Source organism: Scyliorhinus canicula, chromosome 10, assembly GCF_902713615.1.
Source record: "Scyliorhinus canicula chromosome 10, sScyCan1.1, whole genome shotgun sequence".
Lineage (NCBI taxonomy): Eukaryota > Metazoa > Chordata > Chondrichthyes > Carcharhiniformes > Scyliorhinidae > Scyliorhinus > Scyliorhinus canicula.
In genome coordinates, this window is record NC_052155.1 from 71,530,116 (window position 1) to 71,555,296 (window position 25,181).

Sequence of the window (25,181 nt, forward strand, 5' to 3'; positions counted from 1 at the left end):
GAGCGGTGAGGTAGCAGTGCTAACCACTGTGTCACTGTGCCGCCCAAACAAAGTTAATCTTAATCAAACAAAGTTAAAAAAGTATGGTCTGAGCTCTACATCTACAGCTGCTGTCAATCAACTGGTAGAGGTAAGCCAAGTAGCATATGTTTAACTTTATCAGTGTCGCCTTGCTAAGAATATCTCAATAATGCTATTTCACTTTGGGAAACTCCATTGAAAGAGAAAGGGCATCAAACCAAGGCAACTAAGTAAGAGTGATCCTTGGCGATTCAATTGATTTTGTATTGAGGACTAAATTCCCTAACATGTGCTGCACATTCAGTGTCTTTGGACCTAAAAACTTGCGTTCAGTTGAAATGGAGAGACCTTGGGCGGAATTCTCCGAGCCTCCACCCTGAAAATCGCACTCGGGGCAGGGGCGGAGAATGGGGAGTCGGACCCGCGATCGGGTCCGACGCCTTCCCGTGATTCTCTGCGGACCAGTCGCGCGTGTGCGCTTGACGCGGCGCCGGTCGAGGACCACTGAAAGAAGCCCCCGCGGTGATTCTCAGCCGACAGCTGCCCGAGTTCCCACCGTCGTGGTTCTAACATGGTTCCAGCCGGCGTGCACTCAGGGTGGCAGAGCGGACTTCGTCCGCGGCCGCCCTGATGGGGGTCCCCCCGATCCATCACCGGGGGGGATCCACCACCGGCAAAGGGGGGGGCCTCCAGGACAGCCAGGCTCGCAATCGGGGGCCACCGATCGGCAGGTGCGCGCGATCCAAGGGGGGCCTGTATTGTGGGGGACGGTCTGTTGTGTGGGTCCGCCATGTTGTGCGGGGCCGCTGCCACAGGCGGCCATCGCGCGCATGCACGGACCCTCGGCAAGAAGTGACAGACTCGGTATCGGCATCCGGAGCTGCGCGGAGCCCTGTGGGTTACGGAATCGCTGGGTCAAGGGGCCCGTTGACGCCGGCGTCAACACTTAGCAGCCATTTCGGAGAATCACACCCCTTGACTCTGGTGAAATTTATAGGAGCAGAAATAATTTTTAAAAAATCAAGTGCCAATGTCAGTATGAGTGCAGCTTGAACACCCAGTGGAGGGCAGCAGAATAAAATGTGATCATGCCTTGGAAATATTCAACTCCTTTGACTTTGCCGAAGACCAGGACAAGACAAAGTTTCAGACCATCCTGGACAAGTTTGACAGCCACTGTGAGGTGGACACCAACGAAATCTTCGAGCGCTACATATTCAAGCAGTGATTGCAAGGTAAAGACCAATCCTTCAACTCATATTTAATTAACCTTAGACTGCTAGCGCAATCCTGCAACTTCGGTGATATCACTGACTCCATGATCAGAGACCAAATCGTTTTTGGAGTTCACTCTGATCCTCTGAGAGAGCAGTTACTGAAGATCAAACATATGACCCTGCCAGTCGCGATTGAAACATGCACAGTGCATGAGCACGCTGAAAATCGCTATTCCCAGTACAAAACGGCAGGAAATGATAAACTAGCCTCTCACGATGCGGAGAGTGTGCAGGCCATCTCCTGGCTGCAGCGCCTCAACATTGGCGAAAGCAGCCATTTCGCGTGCTCTTCCTGGGGCCCGTCGCATGCATGATGCAAACAGAATAACAAAGCGGCCGAAACCCTCACTGCGCAGGTGCAGACGTCTGAGAACCGCACTGCGCATGTGCAACGATGCACGGAGCGTCAGGACGCCGACGTCATGACGCCCATTTAAAGAAACACTGCCTTGCAAGAGGCAGACGCTGTTTAAACTGCGGGAAGCCAGCCCACTATGCAGCCCTGTGCAGATCTGCACCACCAGTCAGGAGCCAGTGCTCCCAATTCCGACGATGGCACATCCGGAGTGTGCAACAACGCCTACAGGATTCTGATCCCAGCAGTGCAACGGATCCAGATGATGAATGCCTGGACAATGCCTACCGTGTGGGCATTATTACAACGTGTGACTATGCCACACCAGACTCATCGCAAGTCCAGTCAATCCTAGCTGTGGATTCAGAGGACGAATGACGAGCAGTGACGGTCAACCACTGCCCCATCCAGTTCAAACTGGACACACGTGCCTCTGCCAACCTCCTCTCACAGACAGACTTCAGACACATTAAGAAGCCCCCCACGGTCGTTCCAGCTGCCTGCAAGCTCCTGGATTACAACGGGAATGCCATCACGACACTGGGATCCTGCCATCTGCACATATCCAACCGACACACGCAAGCATGGTTACGCTTTGAAATTGTTAAGCTGGACAGGGCATTCCTAACTAGGTGTGCAGGCCTGCAAGCAGCTGAACCTCATTCAAAGGGTTTAACCACAACATCCTCCGATGTGGATCTTCAGGCCGGCATCGACGACATCCTCGCCCAGTATCCAGATGTGTTCAACTGGATGGGCACGCTGCCGTATCGATACAAGATTGTTACGACCTGATGCCAAGCCAGTGGTCCACGCATCACGATGTGTCCCTGCTCCACTGAGAGAGCGCCTGAAAGCACAGCTCAAGGATCTTCAGCAAAAAGGCATCATATCCAAGGTCACCAAACCGACTGACTGGGTCAGCTCGATGGTGTGCGTAAAGAAGCCTTCGGGGGACCTGCATTGATCCCAAGGATCTCAATAAGAATATCATGCGGGAACACTACCCCACCCCAAAGTGGGTGGAACTCACAAGTGAGATGGCACACACGTGCTTCTTCACCAAATTGGATGCATCACAGGGATTTTGGCAAATCCAGCTGGAAGACTCCAGCAGAAGGCTCTGCATCTTCAACACGCCTTTTGGCAGATACTGCTACAATCGCATACCACTTGGCATCATCTCGGCATCTGAGTTATTCCATCGCATCATGGAGCAGATGATGGAAGGCATTGAAAGGGTTCGTGTGTACGTGGACGATATCATCATGTGGTCCACGACCCCCTGAAGAACATGTGTCCCGTCTCTAGAAGGTATTTCGCCGTGAACATGCCAACGTCCTGAAGTTAAACAGGTCCAAATGTTGTTTTGGCACATTGACGCTCAAGTTCCTAGGCAACCAGATCTCACAGCATGGTGTGCGCCCGGACACAGACAAAATCAAGGCCATCGAGACGATGAAGGTCCCCGAGGGCAAAAAGGTGGTGCTGCGCTTCTTGGGTATGGTCAATTGTCTGGCCAAGTTCATTCCAAACATGGCCACACACACCACGGCCCTACGCAACCTGGTGAAAAAGTCAACTGCCTTTGAATTGAAGGCAGCATACCAGAGAGAGTGTCTGGAGCTGAAAGCCAAGCTCACCACTGCACCAACCCTGGCATTCTTCGACCCGGAAAGGGAGACAAAGATATCCAAAGATGCGAGTCAGGATGGCATCGGCGCGGTGTTGCTTCAACGAAATGACACATCATCCTGGGCACCAGTAGCCTACACATCAAGGGCAATGACGCCCACTGAAACCAGATATGCTCAGATTGAGAAGGAGTGCTTGGGTCTTCTCACTGGCATCCTCAAGTTTCATGATTATGTCTAAGGCCTGCCGACATTTACTGTCGAGACGGATCATAGGCCTCTGGTCCACATCATCCACAAGGACCTGAACGACATGACGCCTCGGTTGCAGAGAATCCTGCTTAAACTTAGAAGGTGTGACTTCAACTTGGTGTACACACCTGGCAAGAAGCTCATCATCGCTGATGCATTGTCCCGCTCCGTCACCTTGCCCAGTGAGCCGCTGGAGATCATCCAGCACATCAAATCGCAGGTGCAGCTGTGTGCTTGCACTCTCCCGGCGACAGATGAGAAGGTAGTTCTCATCCATGATGAGGTGGCCAAAGACCCCCTTCTTGCAGCGCGTCATCCACAACCTCACCAATGGCTGGCAGAAAGGGCAATGCCCACAATTTTACAATGTGAAGGATGACCAGACGGTGATTGATGGTATCCTCCTCAAGCTGGACAGGATTGTCATTCCACTCAGTCTTCAGAGCTTGGTGCTGCGCCAGATTCATGAGGGACACCTGGCGTCGTGAAGTGCAGACGCAGAGCCCAACAAGCTATCTACTGGCCCAGCATCAGTCAGGACATCACAAACATGGTCCTGAAATGTGCTACCTGTCAGCAATCCCAGCCAGCGCAAAGCGCGGAGACGCTCCAACAGCATGACATAGTGACCTCTCCAGGTCAGGGGCTGGTTTAGCACTGGGCTAAATCGCTGGCTTTGAAAGCAGACCAAGGCAGGCCAGCAGCACGGTTCAATTCCCGTACCAGCCTCCCCGAACAGGCGCCGGAATGTGGCGACTAGGAGCTTTTCACAGTAACTTCATTTGAAGCCTACTTGTGTCAATAATCGATTTTCATTTCATTTTTTTCATTTCCGTGGTCCAAGGTTGGCATCGACCTCTTTCATGCGAATGGTCGCGACTACGTATTGATCATCGACTATTTCTCGAATTACCCTGAGGCGCTGATGCTCCCGGACCTCACCTCTCAGACCATCATCAAAGCTTGTAAGGAGACGTTCTCAAGGCATGGCATCCCAATCACCATCATGAACGACAATGGCCCGTGCTTTAGCAGTCAAGAATGGTCCACGTTTACCAGGTCATACAATTTCCAGCATGTCACCTCCAGACCACGCTATCCGCAGAAAAGCCGAGAAAGGAGTGCACATCTGCAAGGCTACGGACTCTGCTTCCGACATGCACCTTGCACTTCTAGCGTACAGGGTGACTCCATTGTCCACTGGCATGTCGCCATCTCAAGTCCTGATGAACAGGGACCTGCGGACAACGCTTCCAGCCATACGCCTGCCCAACCTGGATCACCTCCCGGTTCTGCAGAAGATGCAGCAGCTCAGGGACCGTCAAAAGCAGGGCTATGATGCCCATGCCACCGATCTGGCCGTGCTATCCCCGGCAGACACTGTCAGGATCAAGATACCGGATGGTGGGTGGTCTGTCCCAGCTGTCGTTGTTCGACAGGCCGCGCGCCACTCTTATGTTGTATGTATGACTGATGGCTTCATCGTGCAAAGGAATCGAAGGGCACTGCGCGAAGTTGCCTGCCCGCAAGCACTTTCTCCTCCATTTCCATATGTTGAATTGCCACCTCCCGATACCTCGCACTACAAGGCCACCAGTCAGGTTTCCAACCCGCCTGTCAAGGTGCCGTCGTCCCCTCCATCACCTCTCCAGCGGTCGACCAGGATCAGATGCGAGCCTCAGAGACTGGACTTGTGAACGTTTGTTTTGTTTGCTCTGTTCTGTTGTCCTCAGTCAGTCACGTTAAACAGACTCATTCACATGTAAATCCATTCACATACGCCAACAAAACATAAAAAAAGGGGAGATGTCATGATATGCAAACATGCAGCTCATGAACACATAGAATAGGACACGACCAATGAGCAGTCAGGACACTCAGGGATGGTATCACACTATAAAAGGGATGAGGCATTCACACCCCGCCTCTTTCCACAGACCAACATCTACAGAGTGAGACAGGTGTATCCCCAACATCACACCCCAGCACGTGGCTTAAGCAAGGCTGGTTCAGTTAGACTGAGTTACTACATTTACATTAGCAGAGTCGAACTAATTGAGAACTGTGCTAATAGTGTAATAAAACACATTGAACTCACTTCAAAGTCTGGAGCATCTTTTACTCAAAACTGCATCAAGTGGCAGCTTATGTTATTTCAAATTACATAACACAACACCTTCTAGTCAACTTCTGCCAAACTTTTGCCTCCATTCTATTGCTGGCTATAAGAAAATTTGAGGTCCTCATATCATCAAAATTAATACATATTAGAGCCAATTTTTCAAATTCTGTGCATATTGAGTAAAGGGATATTAATGCTACAGGGTAAACGACTAGCCGTTTCAGACATCAAGCACTTCCATTTCCGGTGTCGAATGTTGGATGCTGAGTCAAGCTCTTGTTGTGCTTTGCCAATAATGTACCTCAGCCTGAACATCAAGAAAAAGACAAGGGGCTGTACTTTTGAGTTGGGGACAGGAAATAGAAATCAGGACTGTTTTTTGGTCCTGAGCAGAGTTTGGAAACAGAATTGAGTCACGGTTTTCATGGCGACAACCCCTTGAACGGGTAGCAAAGAAGACAGATGACATAGATGATTTGGAGTTGGGGACCAAGGGCAATGTGTCCAAGTTTGCAGATGACACTAAGATGAGTGGTAAAGCGAAAAGTGCAGAGGATACTGGAAGTCTGCAGAGGGATTTGGATAGGTTAAGTGAATGGGCTAGGGTCTGGCAGATGGAATACAATGTTGACAAATGTGAGGTTATCCATTTTGGTAGGAATAACAGCAAACGGGATTATTATTTAAACGATAAAATATTAAAGCATGCCGCTGTTCAGAGAGACTTGGGTGTGCTAGTGCATGAGTCACAGAAGGTTGGTTTACAAGTGCAACAGGTGATTAAGAAGGCAAATGGAATTTTGTCCTTCATTGCTAGAGGGATGGAGTTTAAGACTAGGGAGGTTATGTTGCAATTGTATAAGGTGTTAGTGCGGCCACACCTGGAGTATTGTGTTCAGTTTTGGTCTCCTTACTTGAGAAAGGACGTACTGGCGCTGGAGGGTGTGCAGAGGAGATTCACTAGGTTAATCCCAGAGCTGAAGGGGTTGGATTATGAGGAGAGGTTGAGTAGACTGGGACTGTACTCGTTGGAATTTAGAAGGATGAGGGGGTATCTTATAGAAACATTTAAAATTATGAAGGGAATAGATAGGATAGATGCGGGCAGGTTGTTTCCACTGGCGGGTGACAGCAGAACTAGGGGACATAGCCTCAAAATAAGGGGAAGTAGATTTAGGACTGAGTTTAGGAGAAACTTCTTCACCCAAGGGTTGTGAATCTATGGAATTCCTTGCCCAGTGAAGCAGTTGAGGCTCCTTCATTACATGTTTTTAAGGTAAAGATAGATAGTTTTTTGAAGAATAAAGGGATTAAGGGTTATGGTGTTCGGGCCGGAAAGTGGAGCTGAGTCCACAAAAGATCAGCCATGATCTAATTGAATGGCGGAGAAGGCTCGAGGGGCCAGATGGCCTACTCCTGCTCCTAGTTCTTATGTTCTTATGAGAAACAAAATCGGGAGATGTAGTCACATACATAATTTGATCATTGGTGCAGAATTGTCTACTAATGTATTAATAGATGTCAGCCGATGCATTAATTGTAATTTTTGATTACTTACATTTCTTAGTCTTTGTGTAAATTGTTCTACTTGTTCATTCACTTGTTGTTTAGGGATAGTGACACCCCAACGTTGTAGTTCCGTTAACATTTCCTCTTTGCTGTATAATACAGCTGGGTCCAAAGAACCTTTATTAATCTGTTCCACCAAAAGCTGTTTAAAATGGATTCTAAAATGAAGATGAGAGCGTTGTGACAATTAAGTCTTTGTACAAACGTGTTGTTAAAGCTTCATATTCCATAACCCCACCCCAGTGCATTTTTAAACTGTTTTCATAAATTAAATATATCTCACACCAACTACAATGCAAAACGTAACCAGTATTATTCTGGTTAGAAGTCAGTTTAAGAGAGTACATTCTGTTCATTAGAAATCAAATGCAGGTACAAGTCAAAATAAATTTGGAGAAGTAGTTTGAATTTATAAAAATCAGGGGAGGGATTCTGCAATAATGGGGCTATGTCCCCACTGCAGTGTCAAAACTTTCTTCAGAGTCTCCTACCTGAAGGGGGCTAGCAGAGCCCCGGAGTACTCCTCACAGCTCTGGATGCCGATATGGGGCCCGACACTTCCAGTCGGAAGTGCGACTTTGGCGGCCGCCCTGTGCGACATGGCGGACTCACGCCGTGGACCGGCCCCGGGAATATAGGCTCCCCACCTCCTGAGATTACGCGCACCTGCAGATCGGTGGCCCCCGATCACTAGCCTGGCCGTGAGGTGTCCCCCCCCCTCCCCCGGTGAAGGATCAGACCGCCCCTCACCAGGGTGGCCGCGGACTAACTCCAGAGCCGCCACTGGCCATTTCCGACAGGCAAAACGTGGTTAGAACCACGCCATCGGAAACTCGGCCAGTTTTCGGTGGAGAATCGCCACGGGTGCATCTTTCAATGGCCCCCTACCCGCGTCCGTGCGAATCGCGGGAGTGGCTTCACGCCGGATTTCGGCGTCAATGCCCATTCTCCGCCCCCGGGCCGGTCGTGATTTCGGCGCAGAGGCTCAGAGAATCCCGCCCCAGTTATTTTGAGACAACAACTATGGTAATAGCAACAGCATAAACACCTATGCAAGGAGACAGGAGATCCTGGGCAGGTCAGAGGGGATTCAGGAGGATGGCAAAGGAAAAGGGTGAAAGAGTTGTTTTTTTTTGGTTTCTTTTGAAAATGGCGAAAGAGATGAGATGAACTGACTTTGAAAAAGCATCTTAAAATTAAAGGATGTAATGAATGAAAGGTAAACCGTTGATGTTTAGTGAAAGATTGTAATCCAAGATAGAGATTCAAAGGATCTGGTTTGCAGCAAACGACTGTAAAATATAATTCTGATGTGATCAACATAAATAAGAGCAGGGATAGGCCAACTGGACGCGTGGGCCTGCTCAGACATTCAGTACAGTCATGGATGATCGACAACCTCAATTTCATTCTCCTGCGCTTACTCCCTTCCTTTAATTTATTTGTATCGAAACCGCCATCATTTCCTCTCTTGAATATATTCAAAGTCTGAACATCCACAGCCCTTTGGCGTACAGAATTACAAATATTCACAACGCTCAAGAGAAGAGCCTTTTCTTCACTTTTGTCCTAAATACCAAATCTCTTATTCTGAGACTTCAACTTCCAGATCTCAACTCCCCACCCAGGAGAAATATCTGCCAACATCTACACAATCAATCCTTAAAAAAATTCTATGTCTCAATCAGATCATCTCTCAATCTCTAGTCCAAGTTGACTCGATCTCATCTCACAGGACATCGGCTCATTCCAGGAATCAGTCTGGGTAAATCTTCGTCCAAGGCTAGTATATCCTTCCTTCGATAAGGAGACCAAACCTGTACACAATACTCCAGATGTAGTTCACCAAGGTCCTCCGTGATTGCAATTAGACTTCTTTTTTTAATATAAATTGAGGGCATCCAATTCCTTTTTGCCAATTAAGGGGCAATTTAGCGTGGCCAATCCATCTACCCTGCACATCTTTTTGGGTTGTGTGGGGGGGGGGGGGATCCACGCAGACACCGCAGACACGGGGAAAATGTGCAAACTCCCCATGGACAGTGACCCAGAGCCGGGATCGAACCCGGATCTTCGGTGCCGTCAGGAAGCAGTACTAACCAGCGTGCGCTCTATGCAATAAGGTTTCTTCACTCTTATACGCCAGTACTTTTGCAAACAAAGTTTTTTTTTAATAAACATTTTATTGAGGTGTTTTTTGGTTTTACAGCGACAACAAAATAAACATTATACATGAATCTATAAACATAGTGCAAAAGCCATCTTCCTCCCTTACAGGTCCCACCTTTATTAACCCCCTACTCTAAGCTAAACTAACACCCCCCCCCCTCCCCCCACTTCTGCTGACGATTAATTTTCCGCAAAGAAGTCGACGGACGGTTGCCCTAACAGTGACCCTCTCAAGGCGAACTTCATTTTCTCTGTAGCCACCTAAAATGGACGCTGAGCTACAAAGTAAGCCAAGCGCTAAGACTGCAGGGAAACAGGCAGTTTAGCCAAAACAGCAGTCTGCAAAGACAGCATTTTGCATTCTGCAAGTAACAGAAACCAGTTTGGGCTCAGGTGAGAAGACCTTAGCTAGGTGCAAATGGCAAAACGCTTTGCATGCTAATGAGGCAATCAGACCTGAACACCCACACAATAGAAACATTTGATTCTGAATGGACACATTTGAATCAAGGCCCAGACATCGAGGCACCAGAAACCTCCAAACAAAAGGGCATAAGAAACGCCCCCCCCCCATCACGGAGACCCCCGCGCATTGGGGAATTCAAACAGTATCGATGAGGAATTGACCCAATAGATAACCAAAGGTTAAAGCCCGCCCAAGAAGAGGGAAGGACAATGGGATCCCTATAAAAGACAGGGACCTCGTGTTGTCCGGTCTGTTATTCCGTGCTCCGGCCCTGACCAAGACCTTGAAGATACACTCTGACTCCAGCCGTCGAGCACCAGCCGCCGAACCGTAAGTGCCAGTACGACGCTCGCTACGCGAACTAAGTCCGCTAGAACCCCCAGTGACCAGAACGCTTGCTGAAGGTTGCAGCCCAAGACCAGGACGAAAGCCTCGCTCCCTGACCTTGCCTGTTCCTGTTAGATAAGTATCCTGATTACTTTAGTTTAGTCATAGCTTAGTCTCTTAGTGTGCGCATGAGTATTTATTATAATTGTATAATAAATATTATCGTTTGGACCTTACTAATCGGTGTATCGTCTTTATTACTTTGAACTTGACCTTGGAATACTCGTGACGGTGTCTATACGGCACCTGGCGACTCCTAAGCTGAATAAATACATAGAACAGAGCCTAGTGGTGTTAAGCACTTGGAAGTTAATACACCCCAATAAACGCGTTTTGCCCACATACCAAAACGTGCAACATTTAGTGGCGACTCCGCCGGGACACGGTTGTAAGTGGAAACCCCACACCGTCCAGGACCCTGAAATTTGAATTAGAACTCCAAATTACAGAGAGAGTAAGAAAGTAAAGAAAATCACGAGTATTCAAGGTGTTCAAACTAATAAGCGTAATTCGGAAGTGTGTTTAGTGCATGCGTACTGACAGGGCTGTAAGGTAAAACTGAAAGCATTTTTGTTGCGACAAACTTTCGGTAGTTTTGTGAACGGAACATAGTGTAAGCCGTACCCGTTTCTTGAAACACAACCCCAGCAACCCCCTGTTCCAAATTAACTAAAAGTGAGTCAGAGAAAATGGCCATGCAGGCAATGGAACGCCTCATGAATCCAGAAAGGTTTGTGGTCGCAGCGACCAGCAGCAGTAGCAGGGTAGGTCAGTGTCCCACGTGGGAGCTGGAACTCCGCAAGTATCTGCAAGGAAAGGGATGGCCCCTTTGGAAAGAGTTTTGTTCAAATGAGGAGACAGGTCCCGGAAGTATAGGACATACTTGGTGGGAGAACCTCTCTCAAATTCACAAAAAGAACCTTAGTAAAGCACGTAAGCCGATGGCGATTGTGTCCTGTTTGGCACAATTGCGAGGCACAGAGGAGGTCGTCAGGACGCTCCGGGCAGAATTAGAAGAAAGGAACCGAATGAGTAAGGTCGATGTCAGGGACATTGAGAAGGAAAATCTGGATCTAAGAGGGAAGTTGGCAGAGAAAGGTAGAGAGGTGGATGATGCCAAGAGGGCACATCAGTCTTGTCTAGCCCATCTCAGCAGTTCCCAGACCCAGTACGAAAAGGCTTATCAGGACGTGCAACGTGCCGTTCTGATAAGAGAGGAATCAGACAAGCAGGTGGAGGCTTTGCAGAGGCAATGCTCTGATCTCAAAGCAGCTTTGAGAGCACTCCATGCTGCAACCACAGAGCAAAGGCAAAGTACTGTGGATCACGCGAAATGCAGGAAGCAGATTGCAGAGCTGCAATCGCTGCTTTCGGTGCAAAATGGGTTTCAAAGCACCTTTGGAACCCAGCTAGATGGAGAAAATGCCCCAGATTGGCAAGAATTAAGTGAGACAGCGCAGCGATATGTTCAGGGAACATGTGCGCCAGCAGCGCAACAGATCAGATCATAACCGCACCCATGAATCCAGTAACCACGCAGAGAAAAGCTATAACAGAAGGCGCACCAGATATAACCTACACCACCCCCTTAACTGTAACCCAGCTCAGGGACGCATGTGAGAAGATCACTCCGTTCCTCCCCACTGCAGACCCCCACCAGTTCTTTGCTAAAGTAAAGCAGCAGGCTACAATGTACGGCCTGGATGAGAGAGAGCAGGTTAAGCTCACCGTGCTGAGCTTAGACCAGTCAGTAGTAGCAGCCCTCCCCGACCCACAGAACGTTGCCGGAGGCACCCTAGAGGAGATGCACACCTCCATTTTAGATGCCATAGGGTATAATCGAGGTGACCCCGTAGAAGGACTTAATAAGTGCCGGCAGAAAAGATCCGAACACCCCACAGCATTCGCAGGAAGGCTGTGGATTCATTTCAACGCAGTTTTCGGCGATTTAAATAGAGCGCATTTGAACCGGGAAAATATGGTCAAATGGACGCGCACCATAATCTCACACGCGACAGAGGCAGGACAGAGCGCTTGCAACAGTTATGACCCCTCAGAAGAGGCCCATAATGAGAAATGGGTCCTGAAAAGGTTGTCCCGCGCTTGGGAGCAATCAATTCAGGGAAAGAGTAAGGTTCAATCCCCAGAAGAGGCTCAGGCTGCAGCAGATATTCAGGCAGTGAGAGAGCATCAGAAACCCGCATGGGTAAATGAAGGGAAGAGCAGCCCACAGCAGAAAGGACAGGAATGCTATAACTGTGGACAGTTAGGGCATTGGGCAAAAGAATGCAATGCACCCCAGCGATCTCAGAGAGGCCAGCAGACAGGCACTCTGAACCGCAGTAAGGCAAAACCCATCCACAATATAGCAGTACAGTCAGGACCCACCAATGTGGACGAGACGAACTGACGGTGTTCGGGCTCCCCCACTTGGGTCTGTGACACACTATGGGATTCATCAGGGAGACCCGTAGTCACAGCGAGAGTAAAAGGGAAGCCCATAGAGTTACTTTGGGACACAGGAGGCTCCCGCACCACCATTAACTCTACGACCACGGCACACGCAGACACGTGGCCGACCACATCCACCATTACACTTAGCGGGTTCACCGGACACTCGCAGCAGGGACATATCACAGCACCCGTAGCGATCCAGCTAGGGAACATCTCAACCAAACACCCCGTTGTTTTAGTAAATCTTCCCCGGACAGCAGAACACATCCTGGGGATAGATTTTATGAACGCTCATAGCTTGTCGTTCGACCCAGTGAACCAGTGTGTCTGGCGAATGGCTAGATCAGACAGAGCACCAGCCACCCTCACAGTAGGAGACTACGCTAATCGGATTAGCGCAGTGGGAGAGTACTCATTTGACCTGACTACACTCCACTCCGACAGACAAATAAAAGCCCTACTGAATAAACACAGGACAGCATTTGCAAGTCACCGTCATGACTGTGGCAGAATGACTGGACCAGTTCACGTTACCGGACAGGACCCCCGACCACAGAAACAGTATAGATTTCCCCTGGAAGCAGAGGTGGAAATAGAAAAGGTGATAGGAAGCTTATTGGAGCAAGGTGTGCTCAGAACGGTAGCCTCGACCAATAATGCCCCTATTTGGCCAGTGAGGAAGCCTGATGGATCATGGCGTCTGACCATCGATTATCGGGAACTCAACAAAGTCACCCCCGCAGTAGCCCCAACGGTAGCTACTAGTTCCGAGACCATGCTCAAGCAGGGACTCAACTCCAAATACTTCACGGTATTGGACATCAGTAACGGATTCTGGTCAATACCATTGGCAAAAGCGTGCCAGTACAAATTTGCCTTCACTTTCAAATCGCAGCAGTATACGTGGACATGCCTTCCACAAGGATTCCACAATTCCCCCTCCATTTTCCACCGACAGTTGGCAAGTGGTTTAGAGAAATTCTCCCGCCCCGAATGTCTGGTACAGTATGTAGACGACCTACTACTGCAGACAGACACAAAGGCAGAGCACATTACGCTTCTGGCCGAACTCCTGGAACTGTTGACTTCAATTGGATGTAAAGTTAACCCAAGAAAGGCCCAGATTTTGGAAAGTAAAGTGATGTATTTGGGAACAGTCATCACACACGGCAAACGCGAGATCGAATTCAAAAGAATTGATTCGATTGTCAAATTGCCCCTTCCCCAAAATGTTTCGGCCCTCCGGTCGTTTTTAGGACTGGTTGGCTATTGTCGGAACCACATCGACGGATTCGCGACAAAAGCCGCCCCACTCTCAGACCTCCTTAAGAAAGGAGCCCCCTGGGAATGGCTTCCGCAGCATACAGAGGCTGTGGAAGAGTTAAAACGAGCCCTTAGCGCAGCACCCGCGCTGCTAGTCCCAGACCAACTTTCCCCCTATGCAATAGAGGTAGCGAGCACCGATCTGACCCTCTCGGCCGTGTTGCTTCAGGAACGGCACGAGCAGCTAAGACCAGTGGCTTATGCCTCCCGACTGTTAGAACCGGTAGAACAAGGATTCTCTGCCTGCGAGAGGCACCTCCTTGCTGTCTTCTGGGCAGTACAATACTTCTCATACATTACCGGACTCAACCCCATTACTATTCTGACCGAGCACACCCCCACACAGTTACTCCTAGACGGTCGACTGAAGGACGGTTCAGTTAGCCAGATTAGGGCAGCTAGGTGGACACTACTCTTACAAGGACGGGACATTACAGTAAAACGGACCCGCACACACACATATTTAGCAGACAACCTCCAATACCCCGGACAGCCCCATGACTGTGAAATTGTAGCTCCCCTGCATAACACAGGACCCTTTATAGCAAAAACACCCCCCAGGAAGATAGGGAACCCAAAACAAAGCCCCCAACCCACAGACACGTGTGGACCACTGAGGATTTACGTAGACGGTTCATCCACAGTTTTAGAAGGTGAGCGTATCACAGGATGCGGCATCTATGTAGAGGACGCGCAGGGGCGCGCTCTCGAAGAGATAGCTTTAAAGTTACCCGGTCACTTAGGCGCGCAGGCAGCAGAGCTCGCGGCCATAGCTTATATAGTGGACCACCCCGCTTCTTTCCCCAGCCCAGCAGACATATATTCAGACAGCTTATATGTCTGTAATAGCTTAACAGATTTTCTGCCCCTGTGGAGGACACGAGGTTTTGTCTCCGCAGACGGGAAACCCCTTCCATCAGCCCCTCTACTCCAGCATATTTTAGAAAAAGCGAGGGACAGGACCTTCGGAATAATAAAAGTAAGAAGCCACCATAGGTCATCCCCCCCTGGGAATGTAAAAGCCGACGCACTGGCTAAGGCAGGTTCCAGGCGAGGACACTTATGGACCCCCCCAGCTAGCGCACCAGCTAGCGCCCCTGTGAGCGCCGTCCAAATCTCACAGACAGATATTAAAGATCTTGTAGCAGCACAGAAGCAGGATAAGGACCTCAGGGAGGTTTTTAAAGGCAACTTTGTGCCAGAGTACGAGAGATTTAAACACGCACTGACCACACATGAGGGTGTGATCATAAAGGAACAACTTTATGTGGTCCCGCAGCAGGACAGGAATGCAATGATTGCTTTATTCCATGATAACCACGGGCATCAGGGAATTGATGCAACAACGAGGCACCTCAGGCAACTCTGTTGGTGGCCTAATCTCAGGACTGATGTAACGCATTATATTGAGAATTGCCTTATTTGTGCTCAGAATAACCCGGAGAGGTATTCTAAGAAGGCACAACTTCGGCATACTCGCCCAGTTAACGGCCCCTGGACAAACCTCCAGATCGATTTCATAGGACCATTGCCCCCTTGTAGGAATGGCTATAAATACGTTCTGGTGGTCATCGACACCTTTACCAAATGGGTAGAGGCATTCCCCTCTAGAACAAATACAGCTAAGACAGCTGCAAAGATCCTGACCCACCACATCTTCACGAGATGGGGTTTACCCCGAAGTATCGATTCGGACCAGGGATCTCACTTCACAGGACGGGTCATGAAGAACGTCCTGACAATATTTGGAATAAAACAAAATTTTCATATTGCGTATCATCCACAGTCCAGCGGGATTGTGGAGCGCATGAATCGGACTCTAAAAACTACCCTTAGGAAAATGGTTCAGGAGAATAACTCCACATGGGATTCAGTGCTCCCATTTGCACTCATGTTCATAAGGAACACTGTTTCCACTTCCACAGGCTACACACCACACACACTCATGACCGGACGCCCTATGAAAGGGACAGAATTCCTTTTAGGACTGGACATGACCAGCCCCGAGGTGACGGCCCTCACACACGAAAAGACGGTTAAAGACTTGGTTGAGACTGTGAGGTCTGCACAGATTGCAGCCGCAGTTCAGCTAGGCAAACGCTGCCAACAACGCACAGCTTGTTTTAATAAGACCGTACACCCCACAGAATTCCAGGTTGGGCAACAGGTAATGTTATCTGTTTACAACCCCAGCAGTTTTTTGGCTCCAAAATATTCCGGCCCATACTCAATTTCGGATAAAATTAGCCCCTCAGTTTATAGGATAAAATATCCTAATGGTAAGACCGCGTGGTTCCATATCAACCAGTTAAAGGCATATGGAATACAGGCCAACCATGCTCACCATGTCCTGCTAGACGCAGCAGAACACTTCACCCCACCCACCAGAGACACCTTTCCACCATCCCCCTCACAGACCAGTTCATCAACGGACTCGCCCATGACTCCGCCCACAGACCACGACAGACCACGCCCCGACACGCCCACAAGCTGCCACAGCAGAGACAGCAGGACAGACACTGACTCTGAGGACAGCGACAGCACACAGCCATACAGCCCACACTGCACCAACTACGACCCCGACTCCAGTGACCCCATGGAAGTCACTTACCTTAAAAACCCAGAACCACCACCCGACCCCGACTACCCCGACACCACACTTGACACAACACTATGGCACAGGGACAATTCATACAGACTTGTCCGCAATGACGATAGTGACCCCCGGTCACACAATTCGAAAATAGCATGCCTGATCCACACAAGGGTGTGGGATCCGGGAGAGCAGGACGACACGGTGTCTGAATCCCGATACGGCAACCCCTTTGTGACCCTGTTCACAGAGACAGAGGAAAAGTGAGGTGTCCAGATGATGTAAAATAGGAATCGTTTGAGGGAAACGATGTCCTTTCTGATGGAACCTGCACGTATGTTTGTCTATCGTTTTATGTTTGTTTGTCTTTCAGGAATATAAATGGTTCAGCTGGAGGATGGACATCTTCTTTTCAGCTGAAAAGATTGTGACCACCTCACATACACGTTAGCTTGTCCGCCGATACCTTTGAGAACTTCAGTTCCCAAACCAGTTTGATTAGAGATCTTTTCAAGTTGTAAGGCTTGTGACCACCTTACACGCACTATAGTTTCTCTGCCGAAACCTCTGAGGACTTCAGTTGTATCCTCTGGTGAACCGACACGGTTCACGACTTGTTCCCTGTTTTCAGATGAAGGAGCATCTTGGCTCCTCCATTGTTTTTAGGTGCCCCTCTATTCGGCGAATAGAGGCTGCAAGTCACGGTTAACACATTCTTACCCGTTTACTCCAGGTTACTCAGGCAGTGGACAAACGGCACTGAGGACCCGCCCTGTCTGAGAACCCACTTTGGTCAGCCAAGCTCGGGTATGGCACAGCACGCCCTACCCGGGGATCCCATCCAACTCGTACCCGTCGCGGCCCATACGCAACTCATTCGGACGTTTCTTTCAAAATTTTGTTTTCATTTTTCGTTAGGCAGCCATCCCACATGCTATTTACATCCGGGAACATTCGGATGGTAAACTAGCAAAGCCTGCGAGACGGCTCGCAGGAGAAGGATTGTTAGGTGTATTCTGGTCTTCAAATTCGCTTTTGAAAAAAAAAATGAGGGGAGTCACAGGGTGTGACTTGGCCAGTCATTTTTAAAGGGTCAATTGGAATTTAAAAGACAGATGCACTAACAGGTAAAGATCTTAAACTGTGTATTGACAGATACTGTGCTTGATCCCATAGCTTTCGAAGGACGAGACAGGGATCGAAGCAAGGATTGTCCATACAAGAGGAAGAAAGAAGGAAAACCAAGTTGAAGATGATGGAAGCTCACCTATTGTTGTTAACTGTTATATCTGTTTGTGTGGAAGCAAGACACGTTTCCCCCACAACCCCCACCGTAAATGTTTCCCGTACAGCCACTCCCCAGTGCTCAGCTCTGATCAGTGAGGTTCAGACCTGGTACTCCATGTCATACGTAATCGAATCACTACTGGTGATTGCGATCCTCGCCATACTTGTACAGACCCTCAGGTTGAGGAAGTGGAAGAGGAGAGCCTCCCGTTCCTGCCCTTCCGTCTATGGAGTTCGATCTCCTATTTTCCGATTTCATCAATCCCCTTTGCCCCATGATGAATAAAGCACTCTGTAAATAAAGTTCGACCCTGTATTATATTGTCCTATACTCGACTGCCGAGTTGGGAAGTGTGATGTTGTGGTGTGAATGGTTAAGGTTTTAGAGTGTGAGGAAATGTTTAAGTTAAGTTAAGGATAATTGTGATAGGTAGAGGTTCCCAGTTTATGGTAATGCATGTCCCCTTTGACATAGCGCCAAGTAGAGATATAAGGTAAAAATTTTCTTCCCATAGTTTAAGATAGAGTAGCCCAGGAACTGGCAAGAGGTCAGGGGACACAAAGAAGGCAACCCAGATGCACTCAAGGCGACGTACATAGGTGATCCTTCACAATATTTTGATTGTGAGGATCACAAGGAGGGAATGTAGCCACCTAAAATGGACGCTGAGCTACAAAGTAAGCCAAGCGCTAAGACTGCAGGGAAACAGGCAGTTTAGCCAAAACAGCAGTCTGCAAAGACAGCATTTTGCATTCTGCAAGTAACAGAAACCAGTTTGGGCTCAGGTGAGAAGACCTTAGCTAGGTGCAAATGGCAAAACGCTTTGCATGCTAATGAGGCAATCAGACCTGAACACCCACACAATAGAAACATTTGATTCTGAATGGACACATTTGAATCAAGGCCCAGACATCGAGGCACCAGAAACCTCCAAACAAAAGGGCATAAGAAACGCCCCCCCCATCACGGAGACCCCCTCGCATTGGGGAATTCAAACAGTATCGATGAGGAATTGACCCAATAGATAACCAAAGGTTAAAGCCCGCCCAAGAAGAGGGAAGGACAATGGGATCCCTATAAAAGACAGGGACCTCGTGTTGTCCGGTCTGTTATTCCGTGCTCCGGCCCTGACCAAGACCTTGAAGATACACTCTGACTCCAGCCGTCGAGCACCAGCCGCCGAACCGTAAGTGCCAGTACGACGCTCGCTACGCGAACTAAGCCCGCTAGAACCCCCAGTGACCAGAACGCTTGCTGAAGGTTGCAGCCCAAGACCAGGACGAAGGCCTCGCTCCCTGACCTTGCCTGTTCCTGTTAGATAAGTATCCTGATTACTTTAGTTTAGTCATAGCTTAGTCTCTTAGTGTGTGCATGAGTATTTATTATAATTGTATAATAAATATTATCGTTTGGACCTTACTAATCGGTGTATCGTCTTTATTACTTTGAACTTGACCTTGGAATACTCGTGACGGTGTCTATACAGCACCTGGCGACTCCTAAGCTGAATAAATACATAGAACAGAGCCTAGTGGTGTTAAGCACTTGGAAGTTAATACACCCCAATAAACGCGTTTTGCCCACATACCAAAACGTGCAACATCTCCAAACAGAGAAAGCTAGCCATATCCGATAGCCAGATCTCCGACTTTGGGGGCTTTGAGTCCCTCCATGCTAATAGTATCCGTCTCTGGGCTACCAGGGAAGCAAAGGCCAGAACGTCTGCCTCTTTCTTCTGCTGGATTCCCGGATCTTCCGACACCCCAAAAATCGCCACCTCTGGACGCAGCGCCACCCTTGTTTTTAACACCGTGGACATGATATCTGCAAACCCCTGCCAAAATCCCCTAAGCTTCGGACATGCCCTGAACATGTGGACATGGCGTGCTGGTCCTCCCGCACACTTTGCACACCTATCTTCTACCCCAAAGAACCTGCTCATCTGGGCCACTGTCAAGTGAGCCCGGTGAACGACCTTGAATTGTATCAGGCTGAGCCTGGCACATGTTGTGGACGCGTTGACACCACTCAACGCATCCGCCCATAGACCATCCTCTATCTCTTCTCCCAACTCCTCTTCCCACTTGCGCTTCAACTCCCCAGTCTGAGTCTCCTCTGACCCCATTAGACCCTCCCTTCTCCCACCCACTCTCTAGAAACTACCCTGTCCTGTATTCCCCCTTGGTGGTAGGAGCGGGAGGTTGAAACTAGCCTGCATAGGAAGCCCCGCACCTGCAGGTACCTGAATTTGTTTCCCATCGCCAATCCAAATTTCTCCTCTAGCTCCCTCAAGGTAGGAAAGCTCCCCTCTATAAACATAAACCCATCCTCTCAATCCCTGCGCTCTGCCATCTCTGAACTTCCCGTCCATCCTTCCCGGGGCAAAATGGTGATTGTTACAAATTGGAGATCAAACCGATGCTCCCTCTGCTCCCACATGCCTCCTCCATTGCCCCCAGACTCTAACTGCTGGTGGAGTACTGTGCCGGGGGGAACGGCAGAGGCACCGTTACCAGTGCCCTTATGCTGGTGCCTTTACATGAAGCCGCCTCCATACACTCCCATGCCGACCTTCCCCCCACCCACTTCCTGCTCATATTCGCCGCCCAATAGTAGTTACTGAAGGTTGGTAGCGCCAGCCCGCCCTCTCCCCGGTTCCGCTCAAGCATCCCCCTCCTTACTTGCGGTGTCTTGCCCGCACATACAAAACCAGTGATCACTTTGTTGACCCGTTTAAAAAAGGACCACGGAATAAAGATGGGGAGACACTGGAACACAAACAGGAATCTCGGGAGGGCCATCATCTTCACCGTCTGCGCCGTCCCAGCTAGTGACAGCGGGAGCGCATCCCACCTCCAAAAATCGTCCTACATTTGGTCTACTAGAGGCAGATTTAGCTTGTGCAGCCTTTCCCATTCCCGCACCACTTGGATGCCTAGATACCTAAAGCTTCCCCTGCCACTCTAAACGGCAGCTTCCCCAGTCGCTTCTCCTGTCCCCTCACCTGGACCGCAAACATCTCACTTCTCCCCATATTTAGTTTATACCCTGAAAACTGGCCAAATTCTCCCAGAATCCTCATGATTTCTTCCAACCCATCTGCTGGGTCCGATACATACAGGAGCGAGGCTCTTTATTCCATTCCCCCCCCCAGGCCAGCCCCCCCCCCTCCAGCCACTTGAAGCCCTCAGTGCAATTGTCAGCGGCTCTATGGCTAATGCAAACAACAGTGGGGAAAAGGGGCAACCCTGTCTCGTTCCCTGATGCAGCCTAAAATAGTTTGATGTTGTCCTATTCGTCCGTACACTCGCCACAGGAGCCTGATACACCACCCTGGCCCAGTCAATAAAGCCCCGCCCAAATCCAAACCATCCCAGTACCTCCCACAGATATTCCCATTCTACTTCATCAAAAGCCACCAACTGCCTTCCCTTAACAAACCCCGTCTGGCCCTCCCCAATAACGTCCGGAACACAATCCTCAATCCTAGAGGACAAAATTTTGGCCAGCAGTTTGGCATCCACATTCAATAGGGATATCGGTCTGTAGGACCCACACAGCTCCGGATTCTTGTACCACTTCAGGATGAACAAAATCGTGGCCTGTGACATCGTCAGGGGAAGCACCCCTCTCTCCCTTGCCTCATTGAATGTCCTCAACAACGGCCCCAATATCCCAGAGAACTTTTCATAAGTTCCACTGGGTACCCGCCCGGCCACAGGGCTTTACCCGACTGCATGGCCTTCAGACCCTCCACTATCTCTTCCATCCCGATCGGGGGCCCCAGCCCTTCTACCAGCTCCCCATCCACCTTCGGGAAATTCAGCCCCCCTAGGAAGTGCCTCATCCCTTACGGCCCCGTTGGGGGTTCCGACCCATACAGCCTCCTGTAAAACTCCTTAAACGACTTATTCACCCTTGCTGAGTCTCCAAACAGGTTTTCATCTCCATCCTATACTTTCCCTATCTCCCTGGCTGCCTCCTTCTTTCTAAGCTGCTGTGCAAGCATTCTGCTGGCCTTCTCTCCATGCTCATAAATCGCCCCACTCGCCTTTCACAGCTGCTCCACCTCCCTCCCTGTGGTTAACAAGCCGAACTCGGCCTGTAGCTTCCGCCGTTGCCTTAGAAGCACTGCCTCTGGGGTCTCTGCATACCTCCTGTCAACCTGTAGTATCTCCTTTACCGGTCTGTCCGTCTCTGCCTGTCTACCTTCTCCCTGTGGGCCCGTATCAAGATCAGCTCCCCTCTAACCACCGCCTTCAATGCTTCCCAGACCACCGCTGCCAAAATTTCCCCCGTGTTGTTGACTTCCAGGTAGTTCTGAATATATTTCCTCAGCTGCCCGCTCACCTCTTCGCCAGCTAGAAGACCCACGTCTAACCTCCAGTGCAGGCGCTGGTTACTGCCTTTACTAACCTGTAGGTCAACCCAGTGTGGAGCATGGTCTGAGATTGTGATCGCCGAGTACCCAGTGTCCACCACCCCCGTCAGTAAGGCCCTGCTCAGAATAAAGAAATCAATCTGGGAGTACACTTTATGCACGTGGGAATAGAAGGAGAATTCATTCACCCTCGGCTGCCCAAATCTCCATGGATCCACACCCCCACCTCCCCCAATCTGCTCCATGAATCCTTTTAGTTCCTTTGCCATTGCTGGCACCCTGCCCGTTTTTGGGCTTGACCAGTCTAAACGAGGGTCAATAACTGTGTTGAAGTCCCCTCCCATAACCAACTTATGCGAATCCAGGTCCAGTATCTTCCCTAGCATCCTCTTTATAAACTCCACATCGTCCCAATTTGGCACATACACATTTACTAGTACCACCTGCACCCCTTCCAATTTCCCACTGACCATAATGTACCGGCCTCCCACACCCAAAACTATTCTTCCCGCCCCAAATACCACCCGCTTATTGATCAGGGTCCCAACCCCTATAGTCTTCGAGTCCAGTGAAAAATCTGTCCGACCCAACCTTTCCTTAATCTAATCTGGTCAGCTACTCTAAGGTGCGTCTCCTGCAGCATTACCACGTCCGCCTTCAGTCCTCTCAAATGTGCGAATACGCATGCCCTCTTGACAGGCCCATTTAGCTCTCGTACATTCCAGGTGATCAGCCTAGTTGGGGGGCTCATCGCACCCCCCTCCTCTCACCGATCAGCCATCACCTTTCTTGGGCCAGTCTCCAGCCCGCCCCCAGGCAGCCTCCGCCCCAGACCTCCTCTCTTACCCTCAGCAAGTCCCTCCCTCGTCAGCAAAACATTCCCCCCCCCCCCAGTAACAACACAATGTAAATCAACCCCTTTGATAAGCCTAACATCTGCTCACCTCCCACTATGCTTCCGTGAGCTAGCCCGTCCAGCTAGCTTGATGGCCCCCACCCCGGCGCCAGACATTTTCCCATCTATTGTTCCCTCCCCACCTTCCGCCCTGCTCATACACGCATATCGAAATGACAAACAATCCCAACACAATTGCCCAACAGAGTAAAATAAAGCGAAACAAAGAAAAGATCAAGCAAGAGATCCAGCATCTGAACAAACACACCTCCATCCCCCAACAGTGCAAATGTAAACTTTAATTCACTCAGCTCTGCAACTGGCCCCAAATCAATAGAGAAGGCATTACAAATAGCGTCCACAAAACAAAAGAAACGAGAAACTTTCCTCAGGGTGCTTCGGTTTCCTCCCACAGTCCAAAGATGTGCAGATTAGGTGGATTGGCCATTGACCTTAGTGGCCAGGTAAAAGAGGTTATGGTGATAGGGTGCGGGAGTGGGTCCAGGTAGGATGCTCTTTCAGAGGGTCGGTGCAGACTCGATGGACCGAATGGCCGCCTTCTGCACTGTAGGAATTCTATGATCTATGAATTCCAGAGCTTGGGACCTAGCCAGCTGAACATCTGTCCATTAATGGTACAGGAATTACTCCTGCTCCTATTTCTTTTAAATTTGATTCTCAATTAAATTTGGGATGCACAAAAGGCCAGAATTAGCGAAGCGCAGATAGCTTAGAAGATTGTGGATCTGGAGGTTGGAGATATGGACGGGGCAAGACCATGGCGGGAGCTGAAAACACAGATGAGAATTTGTTTTTTAATAAATGAAGCTTTGCTTGACTTGGAGCCAATATAGGTTATTGAGCATGGTGGGTGCTAGGAAAATGGGACTTGGTGTGAGCACACGGACAACAAATTGCTAACCTCAAGCTTTTGGAAGGTAGAATGTGGAAAGCCAACTAGGAGATTTAGAATAGTCAAGATTAGAGGTGATAGGCAAGTATGATTTCAGCCGCAGATGAGCTGAGCTGAAGTGAAGTCAGGTGATGTTAGGGTAGTGGAAATAGCTTAGTGATACTGTGGATGTGTGATTGAAGGCTCACCTTGGGGTCAAATATATCATCAAGATTGTGAAGAATCTGGTTTAGTCTCAGTTGCCAAGAGAGGGACAGAGCCCATAATCAATGGCTTGAGGCTTCCCAATACATAATTGGAGGAAATTTCTGCTTATCCAGAATGGGAAATCAAAAAGGCAGTCTTGCAATTTAAGCAACAGTGGAGGAGTCACGAGAGGTAGTGGCGAAATAGAGCAGGGTGTTGCCAGTTTATCCAAAATAGCTAACCTCACACTTCCGCACAGGCACAGTATATTACATTTGCCATGTTCTTGTCCACTCACCTAACCTCTCTTCATCTCTTTGCAGCCTCTTTGCATATTCCGTGCAGCTTATTTTCTCAATAAATTTTGTGTCATCTGCAAACTTGGATAGATTACATTCGGCCCCTTTGTCTCCAAGTCATTAATATAGTGATCCTTGCAGTACCCCATTCGTTACAGTAAAATGGCCCATTTATTCCTATTCTCGGTTTATTGTCCTTTAAGCAATCCTCAATACATGCTATTTTCCCGAATTCAACAAGCACCTCATTTTGTACAATAATCTCTAGTCTGGTACCTTATCAAATGCATTTTGAAAATCCAACCACATCACATCCACAGATTCTGCCTCATCTACCCTGCTGGTTACAACTTAAAAAAACAGATTTGCCTCACAGGAATTTCCTTTAATAAATCCAGTAGCCTCTGCCTGGTCATATTATCATTAGTTAAGCGCTGTTACCACATCCCTGGTAAGAGATTCAAGCATTTATCATACTACTGATGTAAGGGGGACCAGGTATATGCAAATTCACAAATCCTTGGAGGTGGCACGGCAAGTTAAAAAGGTGGTTAAAAATATTCGGAATAAGGATTCCTGGCATTGTTAATTGGGCCA

General features: G+C 49.1%; 1 protein-coding gene across 3 annotated transcripts in view; it reads right to left on the minus strand.

Moving 5' to 3' along the window:
- si:dkey-181m9.8 (E3 ubiquitin-protein ligase RNF31) overlaps nt 1-25,181 on the minus strand; it is a 104,004-nt gene that overhangs the window by 3,329 nt on the left and 75,494 nt on the right. For all 3 annotated transcript variants that reach the window (XM_038809166.1, XM_038809165.1, XM_038809164.1), the window contains one exon: nt 7,220-7,388. In XM_038809166.1, coding sequence (XP_038665094.1) covers nt 7,220-7,388 — 169 coding nt within the window. The remainder of the gene's footprint in view (nt 1-7,219; nt 7,389-25,181) is intronic.